The following is a 19,393-nucleotide window of genomic DNA, read 5'->3' on the forward strand; positions in this document are numbered from 1 at the left end:
TAACTCGTCGGCGACTGTGGGAGCCCCTCCCTCCGGGTACACGGACACGGGGAGTCTCTCCCACCGCGGGGCAGGGGCACAGAGGGAGCCCCTCCCTCCGGGTACGCGGACACGGGAAGTCTCTCCCACCGCGGGGCAGGGACACAGAGGGAGCCTCTCCCTCCGGGTACACGGACACGGGGAGTCTCTCCCACCGCGGGGCAGGGGCACAGAGGGAGCCCCTCCCTCCGGGTACGCGGACACGGGAAGTCTCTCCCACCGCGGGGCAGGGACACAGAGGGAGCCCCTCCCTCCGGGTACGCGGACACGGGGAGTCTCTCCCACCGCGGGGCAGGGGCACAGAGGGAGCCCCTCCCTCCGGGTACGCGGACACGGGAAGTCTCTCCCACCGCGGGGCAGGGGCACAGAGGGAGCCCCTCCCTCCGGGTACACGGACACGGGGAGTCTCTCCCACCGCGGGGCAGGGGCACAGAGGGAGCCCCTCCCTCCGGGTACGCGGACACGGGAAGTCTCTCCCACCGCGGGGCAGGGACACAGAGGGAGCCCCTCCCTCCGGGTACGCGGACACGGGGAGTCTCTCCCACCGCGGGGCAGGGGCACAGAGGGAGCCCCTCCCTCCGGGTACGCGGACACGGGAAGTCTCTCCCACCGCGGGGCAGGGGCACAGAGGGAGCCCCTCCCTCCGGGTACGCGGACACGGGAAGTCTCTCCCACCGCGGGGCAGGGGCACAGAGGGAGCCCCTCCCTCCGGGTACACGGACACGGGGAGTCTCTCCCACCGCGGGGCAGGGGCACAGAGGGAGCCCCTCCCTCCGGGTACACGGACACGGGGAGTCTCTCCCACCGCGGGGCAGGGGCACAGAGGGAGCCCCTCCCTCCGGGTACACGGACACGGGGAGTCTCTCCCACCGCGGGGCAGGGGCACAGAGGGAGCCCCTCCCTCCGGGTACAAGGACACGGGGAGTCTCTCCCACCGCGGGGCAGGGGCACAGAGGGAGCCCCTCCCTCCGGGTACACGGAATACAACGGGGGCTTCTCCCTCTGGGACATGGGCCAAGAGGGCAGCCGGCGAATGGGTCAAGCGGAGAGTTTGAAGAAAGATAGAGAGTGTGTGACAGAGATGGGGTGGGGGGAGGGAGAGAGAAGGGAGGGGGCGAGAGGCAGAGAGAGGTGTGGGAGAAACGGGACGGGGTAAATAGATGTGGGAGGGGGAAGCGGCCGCAGAGGGGGCGGATTGTGGGGGAGAAGGGAGAGGACGAGGTCAGAGCGAGTCTCCCACTAGGGGACCTGCTGACAGAAGGGGGAGGGGGTGAGTATAGTGACGGGGGGGGGTTCGGGAAGGGAGAGAGATGGGAAGGACGGGACAGAAAGAAGGAGGGGACGAGAGAATGGGGAGGTTCAGGTCCAGGGGAGGAGAGAGAGAAGGAGGGGTAGGGGAGGGGCAAGAGACAGAAAGAGAATGAGGAATTGGGATGGGGAGGGGGGTAGAAATGGAGAGAGACAGATGGGAGGAAGGGAAACAGGAGGGGAAGGCGTGAAAAGCAGGAAGGAATGTTTGTGGGAGTGGGACTTAGAGAAAGTCTTTTCCTTGGAAACAGGTACGGGGGGTGTTTGTGTGTGTGTGTGGGGGTGGGGTGGGGTGGGTGCGTGGCGAGGATTAGTGAGCGTGAGAGAGGGAAAGAAGGAGGAGAAGGGATGGGGAGACGGTGGGAAAGGGGAAAGGGAGGAGACGAGGAGAACGGAGAGGGAGAGGGAAGAGGGCAGGGGGGAGGCTGGGGGTATTGGGCACTTTAGGGGGTGTGAGGGGTAAAGCGGGAGAAAAGGAGGGGAGTGGTAGAGAGAAAAGAGGGGCGAAGGGATGGAAATAAAGTCGGGGGAGATAACTGGGGAGGGGGAGAGAGATGGGTGGGGAGGGATAGAGCAAGGGGGAGCAGAAAGAGAGAGACGTAAACACGCGGAATTCTGCAGATGCTGGAAATTCAAGCAACACATATCAAAGTTGCTGGTGGACGCAGCAGGCCAGGCAGCATCTCTTGGAAGAGGTGCAGTCGACGTTTCAGGCCGAGACCCTTCGTCAGGACTAACTGAAGGAAGAGTGAGTAAGGGATTTGAAAGTTGGAGGGGGAGGGGGAGATCCAAAATGATAGGAGAAGACAGGAGGGGGAGGGATGGAGCCAAGAGCTGGACAGGTGATTGGCAAAAGAGATATAACATTGACTTCTCTAACTTCTGCTAATGCCCCACCTCCCCCTCGTACCCCATCCGTTATATATTCATATACACACATTCTTTCTCTCACTATCCTTTTTCTCCCTCTGTCCCTCTGACTATACCCCTTGCCCATCCCCTGGGTTCCCCCCCGCCCTACCCTGTCTTTCTCCCGGGACCTCCTGTCCCCTGATCCTCTCGTATCCCCTTTTGCCAATTACCGTTCCAGCTCTTGGCTCCATCCCTCCCCCTCCTGTCTTCTCCTATCATTTCGGATCTCCCCCTCCCCCTCCCACTTTCAAATCCCTTACTCACTCTTCCTTCAGTTAGTCCTGACGAAGGGTCTCGGCCTGAAACGTCGACTGTACCTCTTCCTACAGATGCTGCCTGGCCTGCTGCGTTCACCAGCAACTTTGATGTGTGTTGGGGGGGGCGGGAGAGAGAGAGAGAGAGAGAGAGATGTGGGGAGGGAGTGAAGGAGGTGTAGAGGGATGGGGGAGCGGAAGGGAGGCGGTGGGAGTGGGTGGAGAAGTGGAAGAGAAGAGGGGACAGGGAAGGGGGAGGGAGGGAGGGTGAGAGAAAAATAGGTGGCAGAATCGTGGGGGGGGGAGAGCCAATGAAAGGAGGGGAGTGATGGGAAAAAGGGAAAGGCGGAAGGAGGGGGAAATGGTGTCGGGGGAGACTCTCCCGAGGGACACGGACACAGAGCGTTAATCCGTCGGGCACAGGGACCCTTGGGGCGCCTTCCCTCGGGCACCGGGTTCATGTGACGTTCGTCTCCCCCCCCCTCTCCCCCACCCCCCCACACACCGCCCCCCTCCCTCTCAGAGACGGCAAGCTGATCCGAGTCATGCTGGAGGACATGAACTATGACTTCAACCTGCAGGAATGGCGAGCCCTTCGGGAGCCCGTGTCCGTCTCCAGGGTAAGCGACTCCCGACCCAACCCCACCCCTTTCGAACGACCGTCAGGCCCCCGAGACGCGCTTCGCGGTGCCGCGGCGTGGCTGGCACGGCGCTCGGAACCCCCCGCCCGCTGCCTGTCAGGGCGGGGGGTGGGGTGGGGAGTCTGTATTTTGGGGCCCGACGCCCAAACCGCCCCAATCCGATCGGGCGCACTTCTCAGTTCGACGAAGCGAAGGAGGGTGAGAGTTGACTTGAAGGAGGCGTGTACAAGACGGAGATTGACCGGCAGTCAAGCACTTTTCCCCAAGGGCGGAAGTAGGTCGTGCGAGAGAGCAGCTTCCCCCCCCCCCCCCACCCACCACCTCTGTTTTGGCGATCAGAGGAAAGGATAGGGAGATGTCAGAGATCTCATTATAGGAACGATGTGGAAGCATTGGGAAGGGTACAGAGGAGATTTACCAGGATGCTGCCTGGTTTAGAGAGTATGCATTATGATCAGAGATTAAGGGAGCTAGGGCTTTACTCTTTGGAGAGAAGGAGGATGAGAGGAGACATGATAGAGGTGTACAAGATAATACGAGGAATAGATAGAGTGGATAGCCAGCGCCTCTTCCCCAGGGCACCACTGCTCAATACAAGAGGACATGGCTTTAAGGTAAGGGGTGGGAAGTTCAAGGGGGATATTAGAGGAAGGTTTTTTACTCAGAGAGTGGTTGGTGCGTGGAATGCACTGCCTGAGTCAGTGGTGGAGGCAGATACACTAGTGAAGTTTAAGAGACTACTGGACAGGTATATGGAGGAATTTAAGGTGGGGGGTTATATGGGAGGCAGGGTTTGAGGGTCGGCACAACATTGTGGGCCGAAGGGCCTGTACTGTGCTGTACTATTCTATGTTCTATGTTCTATAAGTTTTTTTTTATTTTACAGAGAGAGAGAGCTGGGTGCACGGAGCCCGCTGCTAGGGGTGTTGGTAGAGGCAATAGATTCGGGGCGTTGAAGAGACACGAGGGTGTGGGTGCGCGGGAAAAACGGACTGATGGCGGAGGGTCGCTGACGTGCGTCGTGGAACGTGATGACGTGAGGCGGCAGGGCCGCGCAAGACGTAAAAGTCACTCTTAAGTTTCAAAGGGTTCAAAGGTTTAATGTCAGAGAAACGTATACAATGTGCATCCTGAAATTCTTTTTCTTCGCAAACATCCACCGAAACCGAGGAGTGCCCCCGAAGAATGAATGAACTCCCAAAGCCACCCCCCCACCTCCAGCTCCCCCCTCCCGCCCGTAAGCCGCAGCAAACATAATAGCCTCTACCCCCCACCCCACCACCGGCAAAAAAAAATCATTGGCACCCACCACCGAGCATTCAAGTGCGAACAAAGCAATAGCAAGGACACAGACTTAAAGTGCCCCAAAAACTTTGCTTTTCACCCGGTATTTAACATACCACAGGCTCTCTCTCTCCCTGATACGGGAGAAAAGGGATGTCTCCGTTTCACAGCGAGAGGGGAGACATTACACACAACTCGCTGGTTTGCGATGTTAAAGGTCCGTTGTGTCACTCTGTCCGGGGCCTGGTAACCAAAGATCTCAGGTCTCCGGGCACACAGCCAGAGATCTTCCGACCCCCACCACCCCGCACCCCCACGACACACCGATCTGCCCGGAGAACGCCCTTCGATTTGCCCGTCTCCGGAGCCACGAGATCTCGGACCCCCCCCCGCCACCCCGAAGGCGAGCTAAGCTGTTGGGCCACGCCCCTTGCCGTGCAAGAATAACGGCCACTCGTGAGACCCCGAGCGCGGGGGTCCCACTCCCGCAAAGAACCGAAGTCAGCGTGTAACTCCAGGTCAGGGTCTTCAAAAGAACCCCGAAGGGGGTAAAATAGAGATGTTAAGGATCGAAATAGAGCTGTTTCCGAAGACGCAAGCGAACGAGTCCCCTTTAGGCGCCATTAATCCTCCGAATCTCCTCCTCCGATTTATTCTAAGTTGCAATTAGAATATATTAAAAAGTGCAAACAGAAAACTATACGCAAAACAGGGTATACAACACCAAAAAAGGAAAAAAAAAAACAGGTGGAACTCGGCACGTTAGGCAGCACCTACAGAAATGAATGAAGAGTGGAGATTTTGGGCCGAGACATACATAGAACATAGAACATAGAATAGTACAGCACATTACAGGCCCTTCGGCCCACAATGTTGTGCCGACCCTCAAACCCTGCCTCCCATATAACCCCCCACCTTAAATTCCTCCATATACCTGTCTAGTCGTCTCTTAAACTTCACAAGTGTATCTGCCTCCACCACTGACTCAGGCAGTGCATTCCACGCACCAACCACTCTCTGAGTGAAAAACCTTCCTCTAATATCCTCCTTGAACTTCCCACCCCTTACCTTAAAGCCATGTCCTGTTGTATTGAGCAGTGGTGCCCCGGGGAAGAGGCGCTGGCTGTCCACTCTATCTATTCCTCTTATTATCTTGTACACCTCTATCATGTCTCCTCTCATCCTCCTTCTCTCCAAAGAGTAAAGCCCTAGCTCCCTTAATCTCTGATCATAATGCATACTCTCTACACCAGGCAGCATCCTGGTAAATCTCCTCTGTACCCTTTCCAATGCTTCCACATCCTTCCTACAGTGAGGCGACCAGAACTGGACACAGTACTCCAAGTGTGGCCTGACCAGAGATTTATAGAGCTGCATCATTACATCGCGACTCTTAAACTCTGTCCCTCGACTTATGAAAGCTAACAGCCCATAAGCTTTCTTAACTACTCTACCCACCTGTGAGGCAACTTTCAGGGACCGCCCAGCAAGCTGATGGCGGAGGAGCTGTTCCCAAAATGTCGAGTGGCGGGTCTCCCCGCTCAGGCACCTCCTCCCTGATGGTAGGAGTGAGCAGGGGGCAACTTCGGGGAGCGGGGGTGGGTTGGGGGTGGAGTGAACTGGTGGCGAGGGGCGGTTTGGATAGATCCCACCAACCTTGGGCCACCGCTCCTTGAGTTCCCAAACCTCCCGCGACCCTTCCGACACTGTGCGCGGCCGCCCCCAGCGAGACGGGGGTCGGGGAGAGTTGGTGTGTTGCCTGCATCTCTTTTGGCACGTCACCAAAGCTGCCAGACGCGGTCAGATTGGGCTGTTTTTGCAAACCTTGGATTAGGTCACATTGTGGACCGAAGGTGCCTGCTCTGTGCTGTGATGACCCGCCTCCAAGCTCCCAGAAGCGGAAGGGTTAACACGCGAGGAGCACTTGATGGCTCCGGGAATTTCCAGCGGAACGCCGGTCGAGCGACCCGGCGGGAACGCCGACGCTCTGAAAACTAGGACCCCCCCCGGCCATGAGCGCAGACAGGGCATCCCCCTTCGGTAACGCGGGACCCCCCGGGCCTCCGAGCGGAAGGTGAGGGAGGTCGAGCGGCAGGAGGGCGGCAAAGGAGAGGAGTGACTCGCTCTGGGCGGTGGGTGGGGAAGGCGAGGGACTCCTGCGATCGTCGCAGCTATGAACCATTTCAGGCGCCCTGAGACCCTCGGAGCGCAGCGCTCCCCTCCCTGGTGGCGGTTCGTACCGCTGAGGCCGACTGGCCTTCTTCCACGCCGAGCGAGTCGACGGTGAACTCCCTGCTGGGGCTTTTACAAGGCATTGGTCAGACCGCGCTTGCGGAATAGAAAAAACACAGAAACATAGAAAATAGGTGCAGGAGTAGGCCATTCGGCCCTTCGAGCCTGCACCGCCATTCAGTATGATCATGGCTGATCATCCAACTCAGAACCCTGCACCAGCCTTCCCTCCATACCCCCTGATCCCTTTAGCCACAAGGGCCATATCTAACTCCCTCTTAAATATAGCCAATGAACTGGCCTCAACTGTTTCCTGTGGCAGAGAATTCCACAGATTCACCACTCTCTGTGTGAAGAAGTTTTTCCTCATCTCGGTCCTGAAAGGCTTCCCCTTTATCCTCAAACTGTGACCCTTCGTTCTGGACTTCCCCAACATCGGGTACAATCTTCCTGCATCTAGCCTGTCCAATCCCTCTAGGATTTTATACGTTTCAATCAGATCCCCCCTCAATCTTCTAAATTCCAACGAGTACAAGCCCAGTTCATCCAGTCTTTCTTCATATGAAAGTCCTGCCATCCCAGGAATCAATCTGGTGAACCTTCTTTGTACTCCCTCTATGGCAAGGATGTCTTTCCTCAGATTAGGGGACCAAAACTGCACACAATACTCCAGGTGTGGTCTCACCAAGGCCTTGTACAACTGCAGTAGTACCTCCCTGCTCCTGTACTCGAATCCTCTCGCTATAAATGCCAGCATACCATTCGCCTTTTTCACCGCCTGCTGTACCTGCATGCCCACTTTCAATGACTGGTGTATAATGACACCCAGGTCTCGTTGCACCTCCCCTTTTCCTAATCGGCCACCATTCAGATAATAATCTGTTTTCCTATTTTTGCCACCAAAGTGGATAACTTCACATTTATCCACATTAAATTGCATCTGCCATGAATTTGCCCACTCACCCAACCTATCCAAGTCACCCTGCATCCTCTTAGCATCCTCCTCACTGCTAACACTGCCACCCAGCTTCGTGTCATCCGCAAACTTGGAGATGCTGCATTTAATTCCCTCATCCAAGTCATTAATATATATGAGAGGGTTAACGCGTGAGGAGCATTTAAGACACAGAGTGTAGAAATTCCTTCGGCCCGGAATATTGTGCTGACCATGTAACCTACTGTACAGACTGTCGAGAATTACCCTATACCACGGAGCCCTCTATTTTCCTAAGCTCCATGTACTTATCCGAGTCTCTTAAAAGACCCTGTTGTCCCCGCCTCCACCGCAGCTGCCGGCAGCCCATTCCACGCACTCACCACTCTCTGTATGAACAACTTACCCCTGACGTCTCCTCTGACCCTACTTCCCAGCGCCGCAAAACGGTGCCATCTAGTGTTAGCCATGGCAGCCCCGGGGGAAAAGCCTCTGACCATCCACACGATCCGTGCCTCTCATCACCTCACACACCTCGATCAGGTCGCCCCCTCGTCCTCCCTCGCTCCGGACAGGGGTGGAGACACGTCTGCAGCTGAGGTGGTGTCAATCGCTCGTCCGCTCGATGAGCATGCAGCTCAACCATGGGCTGGATGCTAGGATAACCCCCTCCACCTTCCCCGCCCCCACCGGGGAGAGTGAGCCGAATGGCGAACGACCTTTGCAATTCCTGGTGATACGACCAGTCACGACATGCAGACAATCTCACCGGAGTATTGACGACGCCCCGGGTGCCGGCCGGCCGTCCGGTCCGGTAAGGAGGCGCGCAAAGGCGGACCGCTTGGGTCGACGGGTCTTTGCCGCGACCAATCAGGGTCCTGGATGAGACTAGGACTGCGCACGTCATAACGATGCTGATGATGACGTTTGATCCGTTCCCTTCACTGACGGCAGGATGACGTGCTGATTACGGAATGCATCTACAAATCGACGAACCGCAGAGTAATGACCACAGTAAGTCCTGTAGCATTGAGGGTGTATCAGAGTGTCACGGTGAGGGTGTCTGAGAGAGTCACGGTGAGGTTGTATCAGAGTGTCACAGTGTATCAGTGTGTCACAGTGTGGGTGTATCAGAGAGTCACGGTGTGGGTGTATCAGAGAGTCACGGTGTATCAGTGTGTCACAGTGTGGGTGTATCAGAGAGTCACGGTGTGGGTGTATCAGAGTGTCACGGTGAGGGTGTCTGAGAGAGTCACGGTGAGGTTGTATCAGAGTGTCACAGTGTATCAGTGTGTCACAGTGTGGGTGTATCAGAGAGTCACGGTGTGGGTGTATCAGAGAGTCACGGTGTATCAGTGTGTCACAGTGTGGGTGTATCAGAGAGTCACGGTGTGGGTGTATCAGAGTGTCACAGTGAGGTTGTATCAGAGAGTCACGGTGTGGGTGTATCAGAGTGTCACGGTGAGGTTGTATCAGAGAGTCACAGTGTATCAGCGTGTCACAGTGGGGGTGTATCAGAGTGTCACGGTGAGGGTGTATCAGAGAGTCACGGTGTGGATGTATCAGAGAGTTATGGTGAGGTTGTATCAGAGAGTCACAGTGAGGTTGTATCAGAGAGTCACGGTGTGGGTGTATCAGAGTGTCACGGTGAGGTTGTATCAGAGAGTCACAGTGTATCAGCGTGTCACGGTGGGGGTGTATCAGAGTGTCACGGTGAGGTTGTATCAGAGAGTCACGGTGTGGGTGTATCAGAGTGTCACGGTGAGGTTGTATCAGAGTGTCACAGTGTATCAGTGTGTCACAGTGTGGGTGTCACAGTGTGGGTGTATCAGAGAGTCACGGTGTGGGTGTATCAGAGAGTCACGGTGTATCAGTGTGTCACAGTGTGGGTGTATCAGAGAGTCACGGTGTGGGTGTATCAGAGTGTCACGGTGAGGGTGTCTGAGAGAGTCACGGTGAGGTTGTATCAGAGTGTCACAGTGTATCAGTGTGTCACAGTGTGGGTGTATCAGAGAGTCACGGTGTGGGTGTATCAGAGAGTCACGGTGTATCAGTGTGTCACAGTGTGGGTGTATCAGAGAGTCACGGTGTGGGTGTATCAGAGTGTCACAGTGAGGTTGTATCAGAGAGTCACGGTGTGGGTGTATCAGAGTGTCACGGTGAGGTTGTATCAGAGAGTCACAGTGTATCAGCGTGTCACAGTGGGGGTGTATCAGAGTGTCACGGTGAGGGTGTATCAGAGAGTCACGGTGTGGATGTATCAGAGAGTTATGGTGAGGTTGTATCAGAGAGTCACAGTGAGGTTGTATCAGAGAGTCACGGTGTGGGTGTATCAGAGTGTCACGGTGAGGTTGTATCAGAGAGTCACAGTGTATCAGCGTGTCACGGTGGGGGTGTATCAGAGTGTCACGGTGAGGTTGTATCAGAGAGTCACGGTGTGGGTGTATCAGAGTGTCACGGTGAGGTTGTATCAGAGAGTCACAGTGTATCAGCGTGTCACGCTGGGGGTGTATCAGAGTGTCACGTTGAGGTTGTATCAGAGAGTCACGGTGTGGGTGTATCAGAGTGTCACGGTGAGGTTGTATCAGAGAGTCACGGTGTATCAGCGTGTCACGGTGGGGGTGTATCAGAGTGTCACGGTGAGGTTGTATCAGAGAGTCACGGTGTGGGTGTATCAGTGTGTCACAGTGAGGTTGTATCAGAGAGTCACAGTGTATCAGCGTGTCACAGTGGGGGTGTATCAGAGTGTCACGGTGAGGGTGTATCAGAGAGTCACGGTGTGGATGTATCAGAGAGTTATGGTGAGGTTGTATCAGTGTGTCACAGTGTATCAGTGTGTCACAGTGTGGGTGTATCAGAGAGTCACGGTGTGGGTGTATCAGAGTGTCACGGTGAGATTGTATCAGAGAGTCATGGTGTGGGTGTATCAGAGTGTCACAGTGAGGTTGTATCAGAGAGTCACGGTGTATCAGTGTGTCACTTGTGGGTGTATCAGAGAGTCACGGTGTGGGTGTATCAGAGTGTCACGGTGAGGTTGTATCAGAGAGTCACGGTGTGGGTGTATCAGAGTGTTACGGTGAGGTTGTATCAAAGAGTCACAGTGTATCAGCGTGTCACGGTGGGGGTGTATCAGAGTGTCACGGTGAGGTTGTATCAGAGAGTCACGGTGTGGGTGTATCAGAGTGTCACGGTGAGGTTGTATCAGAGAGTCACAGTGTATCAGCGTGTCACAGTGGGGGTGTATCAGAGTGTCACGGTGAGGGTGTATCAGAGAGTCACAGTGTGGGTGTATCAGAGAGTCATGGTGTGGGTGTATCAGAGTGTCATGGTGAGGTTGTATCAGAGAGTCACGGTGTGGGTGTATCAGAGTGTCACGGTGAGGTTGTATCAGAGAGTCACAGTGTATCAGCGTGTCACAGTGTGGGTGTATCAGAGAGTCACAGTGTATCAGCGTGTCACGGTGTGGGTGTATCAGAGTGTCACGGTGAGGTTGTATCAGAGAGTCACGGTGTGGGTGTATCAGAGTGTTACGGTGAGGTTGTATCAGAGAGTCACAGTGTGTCACAGTGTGGGTGTATCAGAGAGTCATGGTGTGGGTGTATCAGAGTGTCACGGTGAGGTTGTATCAGAGAGTTGGTGTGGGTGTATCAGAGTGTCACGGTGAGGTTGTATCAGAGTGTCACAGTGTATCAGTGTGTCACAGTGTGGGTGTATCAGAGAGTCATGGTGTGGGTGTATCAGAGTGTCACGGTGAGGTTGTATCAGAGAGTCACGGTGTATCAGTGTGTCACAGTGTGGGTGTATCAGAGAGTCACGGTGTGGGTGTATCAGAGAGTCACGGTGTGGGTGTATCAGAGTGTCACGGTGAGATTGTATCAGAGAGTCACGGTGTGGGTGTATCAGAGTGTCACGGTGAGGTTGTATCAGAGAGTCACGGTGTATCAGTGTGTCACAGTGTGGGTGTATCAGAGAGTCACGGTGAGGTTGTATCAGAGAGTCACGGTGTGGGTGTATCAGAGTGTCACGGTGAGGTTGTATCAGAGAGTCACAGTGTATCAGCGTGTCACGGTGGGGGTGTATCAGAGTGTCACGGTGAGGGTGTATCAGAGAGTCACGGTGCGGATGTATCAGAGAGTTATGGTGAGGTTGTATCAGAGTGTCACGGTGAGGTTGTATCAGAGAGTCACAGTGTATCAGCGTGTCACGGTGAGGGTGTATCAGAGTATCACGGTGAGGGTGTATGAGAGAGTCACGGTCAGGGTGTGTCAGAGTGTCACGGTGAGGGTGTCTGAGAGAGTCACGGTGTGGGTGTATCAGAGTGTCACGGTGAGGGTGTATCGGAGAGTCATGGTGTGGGTGTATCAGAGTGTCACGGTGAGGTTGTATCAGAGAGTCACGGTGTGGGTGTATCAGAGTGTCACGGTGAGGTTGTATCAGAGAGTCACAGTGTATCAGCATGTCATGGTGGGTGTGTATCAGAGTATCACGGTGAGGGTGTATCAGAGAGTCACAGTGTATCAGCCTGTCACGGTGAGGTTGTATCAGAGAGTCACGGTGTATCAGTGTGTCACAGTGCGGGTGTATCAGAGAGTCACGGTGTGGGTGTATCAGAGTGTCACGGTGAGATTGTATCAGAGAGTCACGGTGTGGGTGTATAAGAGTATCACGGTGAGGTTGTATCAGAGAGTCACGGTGTATCAGTGTGTCACAGTGTGGGTGTATCAGAGAGTCACGGTGTGGGTGTATCAGAGTGTCACGGTGAGGTTGTATCAGAGAGTCATGGTGTGGGTGTATCAGAGTGTTACGGTGAGGTTGTATCAAAGAGTCACAGTGTATCAGCGTGTCACGGTGGGGGTGTATCAGAGTGTCACGGAGAGGTTGTATCAGAGAGTCACGGTGTGGGTGTATCAGAGTGTCACGGTGAGGTTGTATCAGAGAGTCACAGTGTATCAGCGTGTCACAGTGGGGGTGTATCAGAGTGTCACGGTGAGGGTGCATCAGAGAGTCACGGTGTGGATGTATCAGAGAGTTATGGTGGGGTTGTATCAGAGTGTCACGGTGAGGTTGTATCAGAGAGTCACACTGTATCAGCGTGTCACGGTGAGGGTGTATCAGAGTATCACGGTGAGGGTGTATGAGAGAGTCACGGTCAGGGTGTATCAGAGTGTCACGGTGAGGGTGTATCGGAGAGTCATGGTGTGGGTGTATCAGAGTGTCACGGTGAGGTTGTATCAGAGAGTCACGGTGTGGGTGTATCAGAGTGTCACGGTGAGGTTGTATCAGAGAGTCACAGTGTATCAGCATGTCATGGTGGGTGTGTATCAGAGTATCACGGTGTGGGTGTATCAGAGAGTCACAGTGTATCAGCGTGTCACGGTGAGGGTGTATCAGAGTATCAAGGTGAGGGTGTCTGAGAGAGTCACGGTTAGGGTGTATCAGAGTGTCACGGTGAGGGTGTATCAGCGTGTCACAGTGTATCAGCGTGTCACGGTGTGGGTGTATCAGAGTGTCACGGTGAGGGCGTATTACAGTGTGACGGTGAGGGTGTATCAGAGTGTGACAGTGGGGGTGTATCAGAGAGTCACGGTGAGGGTGTATCAGTGTGTCACGGTGAGGGTGTATCAGAGAGTCACGGTGTGGGTGTATCAGAGTGTCACGGTGAGGGCGTATTACAGTGTGACGGTGAGGGTGTATCACAGTGTGACAGTGGGTGTGTATCAGAGTGTCACGGTGGGTTTGTATCAGAGTGTCACGGTGAGGGTGTGTCTGAGAGTGTCACGATGAGGGCGTATTACAGTGTCACGGTGTGGGTGTATCAGAGTGTCACGGTGAGGGTGTATCAGTGTGTCACGGTGAGGGCGTATTACAGTGTGACGGTGAGGGAGTATCAGTGTGTCACAGTGTGGGTGTATCAGAGAGTCATGGTGTGGGTGTATCGGAGTGTCACGGAGAGGGTGTATCAGAGTGTCACGGTGAGGGCGTATTACAGTGTGACGGTGAGGGTGTATCAGAGTGTGACAGTGGGGGTGTATCAGAGTGTCACGGTGAGGGTGTATCAGTGTGTCACGGTGAGGGTGTATGAGAGAGTCAAGGTGAGGGTGTATCAGCGTGTCACGGTGAGGGTGTCTGAGAGAGTCACAGTGTGGGTGTATCAGAGAGTCACGGTGTGGGTGTATCAGAGTGTGACGGTGAGGGTGTGTCTGAGAGTGTCACGGTGAGGGTGTATCAGAGTGTCACGGTGTGGGTGTATCAGAGTGTCATGGTGAGGATGTATCAGAGAGTCACGGTGTGGGTGTATCAGAGTGTCACGGTGAGGGTGTATTACAGTGTGACGGTGAGGGTGTATCAGAGTGTGACAGTGGGGGTGTATCAGAGTGTCACGGTGGGGGTGTGTCAGAGTGTCACGGTGAGGGTGTGTCTGAGAGTGTCACGGTGAGGGCGTATTACACTGTAACGGTGTGGGTGTATCAGTGTGTCACGGTGAGGGTGTATCAGAGTGTGACGGTGAGGGTGTATCAGAATGTCACAGTGAGGGTGTATCAGAGTGTGACAGTGGGGGCGTATCAGAGTGTGACGGTGAGGGTGTATCAGAGTGTGACGGTGAGGGTGTATCAGAATGTCACGGTGTGGGTGTATCAGCGTGTGACGGTGGGGGTGTATCAGACTGTCACGGTGAGGGTGTATCTGGGTCTCACGGTGAGGGTGTATCAGTGTGTTACAGTGGGTTATATCACAGTGTCACGGTGAGGGTGTATCAGAGTGTGACAGTGTGGGTGTATCAGAGTGTCACAGTGGGGGTGTATCAGAGTGTCACGGTGGGGGTGTGTCAGAGTGTCACGGTGAGGGTGTGTCTGAGAGTGTCACGGTGAGGGCGTATTACACTGTCACGGTGTGGGTGTATATGTGTGTCACGGTGAGGGTGTATCAGAGTGTGACGGTGAGGGTGTATCAGAATGTCACAGTGAGGGTGTATCAGAGTGTGACAGTGGGGGCGTATCAGAGTGTGACGGTGAGGGTGTATCAGAGTGTGACGGTGAGGGTGTATCAGAGTGTCACGGTGAGGGTGTATCTGGGTCTCACGGTGGGGGTGTATCAGAGTGTCACGGTGAGGGTGTATCAGTGTGTCACGGTGAGGGTGTATCTGGGTCTCACGGTGAGGGTGTATCAGAGTGTCACGGTGGGGGTGTATCAGAGTGTCACGGTGAGGGTGTATCAGTGTGTCATGGTGAGGGTGTATCTGGGTCTCACGGTGAGTGTGTATCAGTGTGTCACGGTGGGGGTGTATCAGAGTGTCACGGTGAGGGTGTATCAGTGTGTCACGGTGAGGGTGTATCAGAGTGTGACAGTGAGGGTGTATCAGAGTATCACGGTGGGGGTGTATCAGAGTGTCACGGTGAAGGTGTATCAGAGTGTGACAGTGAGGGTGTATCAGAGTGTCACGGTGAGGGTGTATCAGTGTGTCACGGTGGGGTGTATCTGGGTCTCACGGTGAGGGTGTATCTGGGTCTCACGGTGAGGGTGTATCAGTGTGTTACGGTGGGTTATATCAGAGTGTCACGGTGGGGGTGTATCAGAGTGTCACGGTGAGGGTGTATCAGTGTGTCACGGTGGGGTGTATCTGGGTCTCACGGTGGGGGTGTATCAGAGTGTCACGGTGAGGGTGTATCAGTGTGTCACGGTGAGGGTGTATCTGGGTCTCACGGTGAGGGTGTATCAGTGTGTTACGGTGGGTTATATCAGTGTGTCACGGTGGGGGTGTATCACAGTGTCACGGTGAGTGTGTATCAGAGTGTCACGGTGGGGGTGTATCAGAGTGTCACGGTGAGGGTGTATCAGTGTGTCATGGTGAGGGTGTATCTGGGTCTCACGGTGAGTGTGTATCAGTGTGTCACGGTGGGGGTGTATCAGAGTGTCACGGTGAGGGTGTATCAGCGTGTCACGGTGAGGGTGTATCAGAGTGTGACAGTGAGGGTGTATCAGAGTGTCACGGTGAGGGTTTATCAGTCTGTCACAGTGATGGAGTATCAGAGTGTGACAGTGAGGGTGTATCAGAGTGTCACGGTGAGGGTGTATCAGTGTGTCACGGTGGGGTGTATCTGGGTCTCACGGTGAGGGTGTATCTGAGGCTCACGGTGAGGGTGTATCAGTGTGTTACGGTGGGTTATATCAGAGTGTCACGGTGGGGGTGTATCAGAGTGTCACGGTGAGGGTGTATCAGTGTGTCACGGTGGGGTGTATCTGGGTCTCACGGTGGGGGTGTATCAGAGTGTCACGGTGAGGGTGTATCAGTGTGTCACGGTGAGGGTGTATCTGGGTCTTACAGTGAGGGTGTATCAGAGTGTGACGGTGAGGGTGTATCAGTGTGTCACGGTGGGGTGTATCTGGGTCTCACGGTGAGGGTGTATCTGAGTCTCACGGTGAGGGTGTATCAGTGTGTTACGGTGGGTTATATCAGAGTGTCACAGTGAGGGTGTATCAGTGTGTCACGGTGGGGTGTATCTGGGTCTCACGGTGGGGGTGTATCAGAGTGTCACGGTGAGGGTGTATCAGTGTGTCACGGTGAGGGTGTATCTGGGTCTCACGGTGAGGGTGTATCAGTGTGTTACGGTGGGTTATATCAGAGTGTCACGGTGGGGGTGTATCAGAGTGTCACAGTGAGGGTGTATCAGAATGTCACGGTGAGGGTGTATCAGAGAGTCACGGTGAGGGTGTATCAGAGTGTCACGGTGAGGGCGTATTACAGTGTGATGGTGAGGGTGTATGACAGTGTGACAGTGGGGGTGTATCAGAGTGTCACGGTGGGGGTGTATCAGAGTGTCACGGTGAGGGTGTGTCTGAGAGTGTCACGGTGAGGGCGTATTACAGTGTCACGGTGTGGGTGTATCAGAGTGTCACGGTGAGGGTGTATCAGTGTGTCACGGTGAGGGCGTATTACAGTGTGACGGTGAGGGAGTATCAGTGTGTCACAGTGTGGGTGTATCAGAGTGTGACGGTGTGGGTGTATCAGAGTGTCACGGTGTGGGTGTATCGGAGTGTCACGGAGAGGGTGTATCAGAGTGTCACGGTGAGGGTGAATCAGAGTGTCACGGTGAGGGCGTATTACAGTGTGACGGTGAGGGTGTATCAGAGTGTGACAGTGGGGGTGTATCAGAGTGTCACGGTGAGGGTGTATCAGTGTGTCATGGTGAGGGTGTATGAGAGAGTCAAGGTGAGGGTGTATCAGCGTGTCACGGTGAGGGTGTCTGAGAGAGTCACGGTGTGGGTGTATCAGAGTGTCACGGTGGGGGTGTGTCAGAGTGTCACGGTGAAGGTGTGTCTGAGAGTGTCACAGTGAGGGTGTATCAGAGTGTGACAGTGGGGGCGTATTACACTGTCACGGTGTGGGTGTATCAGTGTGTCACGGTGAGGGTGTATCAGAGTGTCACGGTGAGGGTGTATCAGAATGTCACAGTGAGGGTGTATCAGAGTGTGACGGTGGGGCGTATCAGAGTGTGACAGTGGGGGCGTATCAGAGTGTGACGGTGAGGGTGTATCAGAGTGTGACAGTGGGGGCGTATCAGAGTGTGACAGTGTGGGTGTATCAGTGTGTCACGGTGAGGGTGTATCAGAGTGTCACGGTGTGGGTGTATCAGCGTGTGACGGTGGGGGTGTATCAGAGTGTCACGGTTAGGGTGTATCTGAGTCTCACGGTGAGGGTGTATCTGGTTCTCACGGTGGGGGTGTATCAGTGTGTTACGGTGTGTTATATCAGAGAGTCACGGTGGGGGTGTATCAGAGTGTCACAGTGAGGGTGTATCAGAGTGTCACGGTGAGGGTGTATCAGTGTGTCACGGTGAGGGTGTATCAGAGTGTCACGGTGAGGGTGTATCAGAGTGTCACGGTGGGGGTGTATCAGAGTGTCACGGTGAGGGTGTATCAGAGAGTCACGGTGAGGGTGTATCAGAGTGTCACGGTGGGGGTGTATCAGAGTGTCACGGTGAGGGTGTATCAGTGTGTCACGGTGAGGGTGTATCAGCGTGTCACGGTGAGGGTGTATCAGAATATCACGGTGAGGGTGTATGAGAGAGTCACGGTCAGGGTGTATCAGAGTGTCACGGTGAGGGTGTATCGGAGAGTCATGGTGTGGGTGTATCAGAGTGTCACGGTGAGGTTGTATCAGAGAGTCACGGTGTGGGTGTATCAGAGTGTCACGGTGAGGTTGTTCAGAGTGTCACGGTGAGGGTGTATCAGTGTGTCACGGTGGGGGTGTATCAGAGTGTCACGGTGAGGGTGTATCAGTGTGTCACAGTGTATCAGCGTGTCACGGTGAGGGTGTATCAGAGTATCAAGGTGAGGGTGTCTGAGAGAGTCACGGTTAGGGTGTATCAGAGTGTCACGGTGAGGGTGTATCAGCGTGTCACAGTGTATCAGCGTGTCACGGTGTGGGTGTATCAGAGTGTCACGGTGAGGGTGTATTACAGTGTGACGGTGAGGGTGTATCAGAGTGTGACAGTGGGGGTGTATCAGAGTGTCACGGTGAGGGTGTATCAGTGTGTCACGGTGAGGGTGTATCAGAGTGTCACGGTGAGGGTGTATCAGAGTGTCACGGTGAGGGTGTATTACAGTGTGACGGTGAGGGTGTATCAGAGTGTGACACTGGGGGTGTATCAGAGTGTCACGGTGGGGGTGTGTCAGAGTGTCACGGTGTGGGTGTATCAGTGTGTCACGGTGAGGGTGTATCAGAGTGTCACGGGGAGGGTGTATCAGAGTGTCACGGTGAGGGTGTATCAGTGTGTCACGGTGAGGGCGTATTACAGTGTGACGGTGAGGGAGTATCAGTGTGTCACAGTGTGGGTGTATCAGAGAGTCACGGTGTGGGTGTATCAGAGTGTCACGGTGAGGGTGTATCAGAGTGTCACGGTGAGGGTGTATTACAGTGTGACGGTGAGGGTGTATCAGAGTGTGACAGTGGGGGTGTATCAGAGTGTCACGGTGAGGGTGTATCAGTGTGTCACGGTGAGGGTGTATCTGAGTGTCACGGTGAGGGTGTATCAGTGTGTCACGGTGAGGGTGTATCAGAGTGTCACAGTGTGGGTGTATCAGAGTGTCACGGTGAGGGTGTATCAGAGTGTCACGGTGAGGGTGTATAAGAGTGTCACGGTGAGGGTGTATCAGAGTGTCACGGTGAGGGTGTATCAGAGTGTCACGGTGAGGGTGTATCAGAGTGTCACGGTGTGGGTGTATCAGAGTGTCACGGTGAGGGTGTATCAGAGTGTGACGGTGAGGGTGTATCAGAGTGTGACAGTGGGGGTGTATCAGAGTGTCACGGTGGGGGTGTATCAGAGTGTCACGGTGAGGGTGTGTCTGAGAGTGTCACGGTGAGGGCGTATTACACTGTCACGGTGTGGGTGTATCAGTGTGTCACGGTGAGGGTGTATCAGAGTGTCACGGTGAGGGTGTATCAGAATGTCACAGTGAGGGTGTATCAGAGTGTGACTGTGGGGGCGTATCAGAGTGTGACGGTGAGGGTGTATCAGAGTGTGACGGTGAGGGTGTATCAGAGTGTCACGGTGTGGGTGTATCAGCGTGTGACGGTGGGGGTGTATCAGAGTGTCACGGTGAGGGTGTATCTGGGTCTCACGGTGAGGGTGTATCAGTGTGTTACAGTGGGTTATATCACAGTGTCACGGTGAGGGTGTATCAGAGTGTGACAGTGTGGGTGTATCAGAGTGTCACAGTGGGGGTGTATCAGAGTGTCACGGTGGGGGTGTATCAGAGTGTCACGGTGAGGGTGTGTCTGAGAGTGTCAC

The 19,393-nt window shown here is 54.8% G+C and overlaps 1 protein-coding gene across 1 annotated transcript in view; it reads left to right on the forward strand.

The window, feature by feature from the left end:
* The window catches only part of LOC134341442 (putative DBH-like monooxygenase protein 2), a 73,049-nt gene that overhangs the window by 15,012 nt on the left and 38,644 nt on the right, over window positions 1-19,393 (forward strand). Inside the window, exons 9-10 of the mRNA XM_063039297.1 lie at window positions 3,037-3,133; window positions 8,559-8,618. Of these exons, the coding sequence (XP_062895367.1) occupies window positions 3,037-3,133; window positions 8,559-8,618 (157 nt within the window). The remainder of the gene's footprint in view (window positions 1-3,036; window positions 3,134-8,558; window positions 8,619-19,393) is intronic.

Source organism: Mobula hypostoma, unplaced genomic scaffold (genome assembly GCF_963921235.1).
Source record: "Mobula hypostoma unplaced genomic scaffold, sMobHyp1.1 scaffold_67, whole genome shotgun sequence".
In the NCBI taxonomy this organism is placed as follows: domain Eukaryota; kingdom Metazoa; phylum Chordata; class Chondrichthyes; order Myliobatiformes; family Myliobatidae; genus Mobula; species Mobula hypostoma.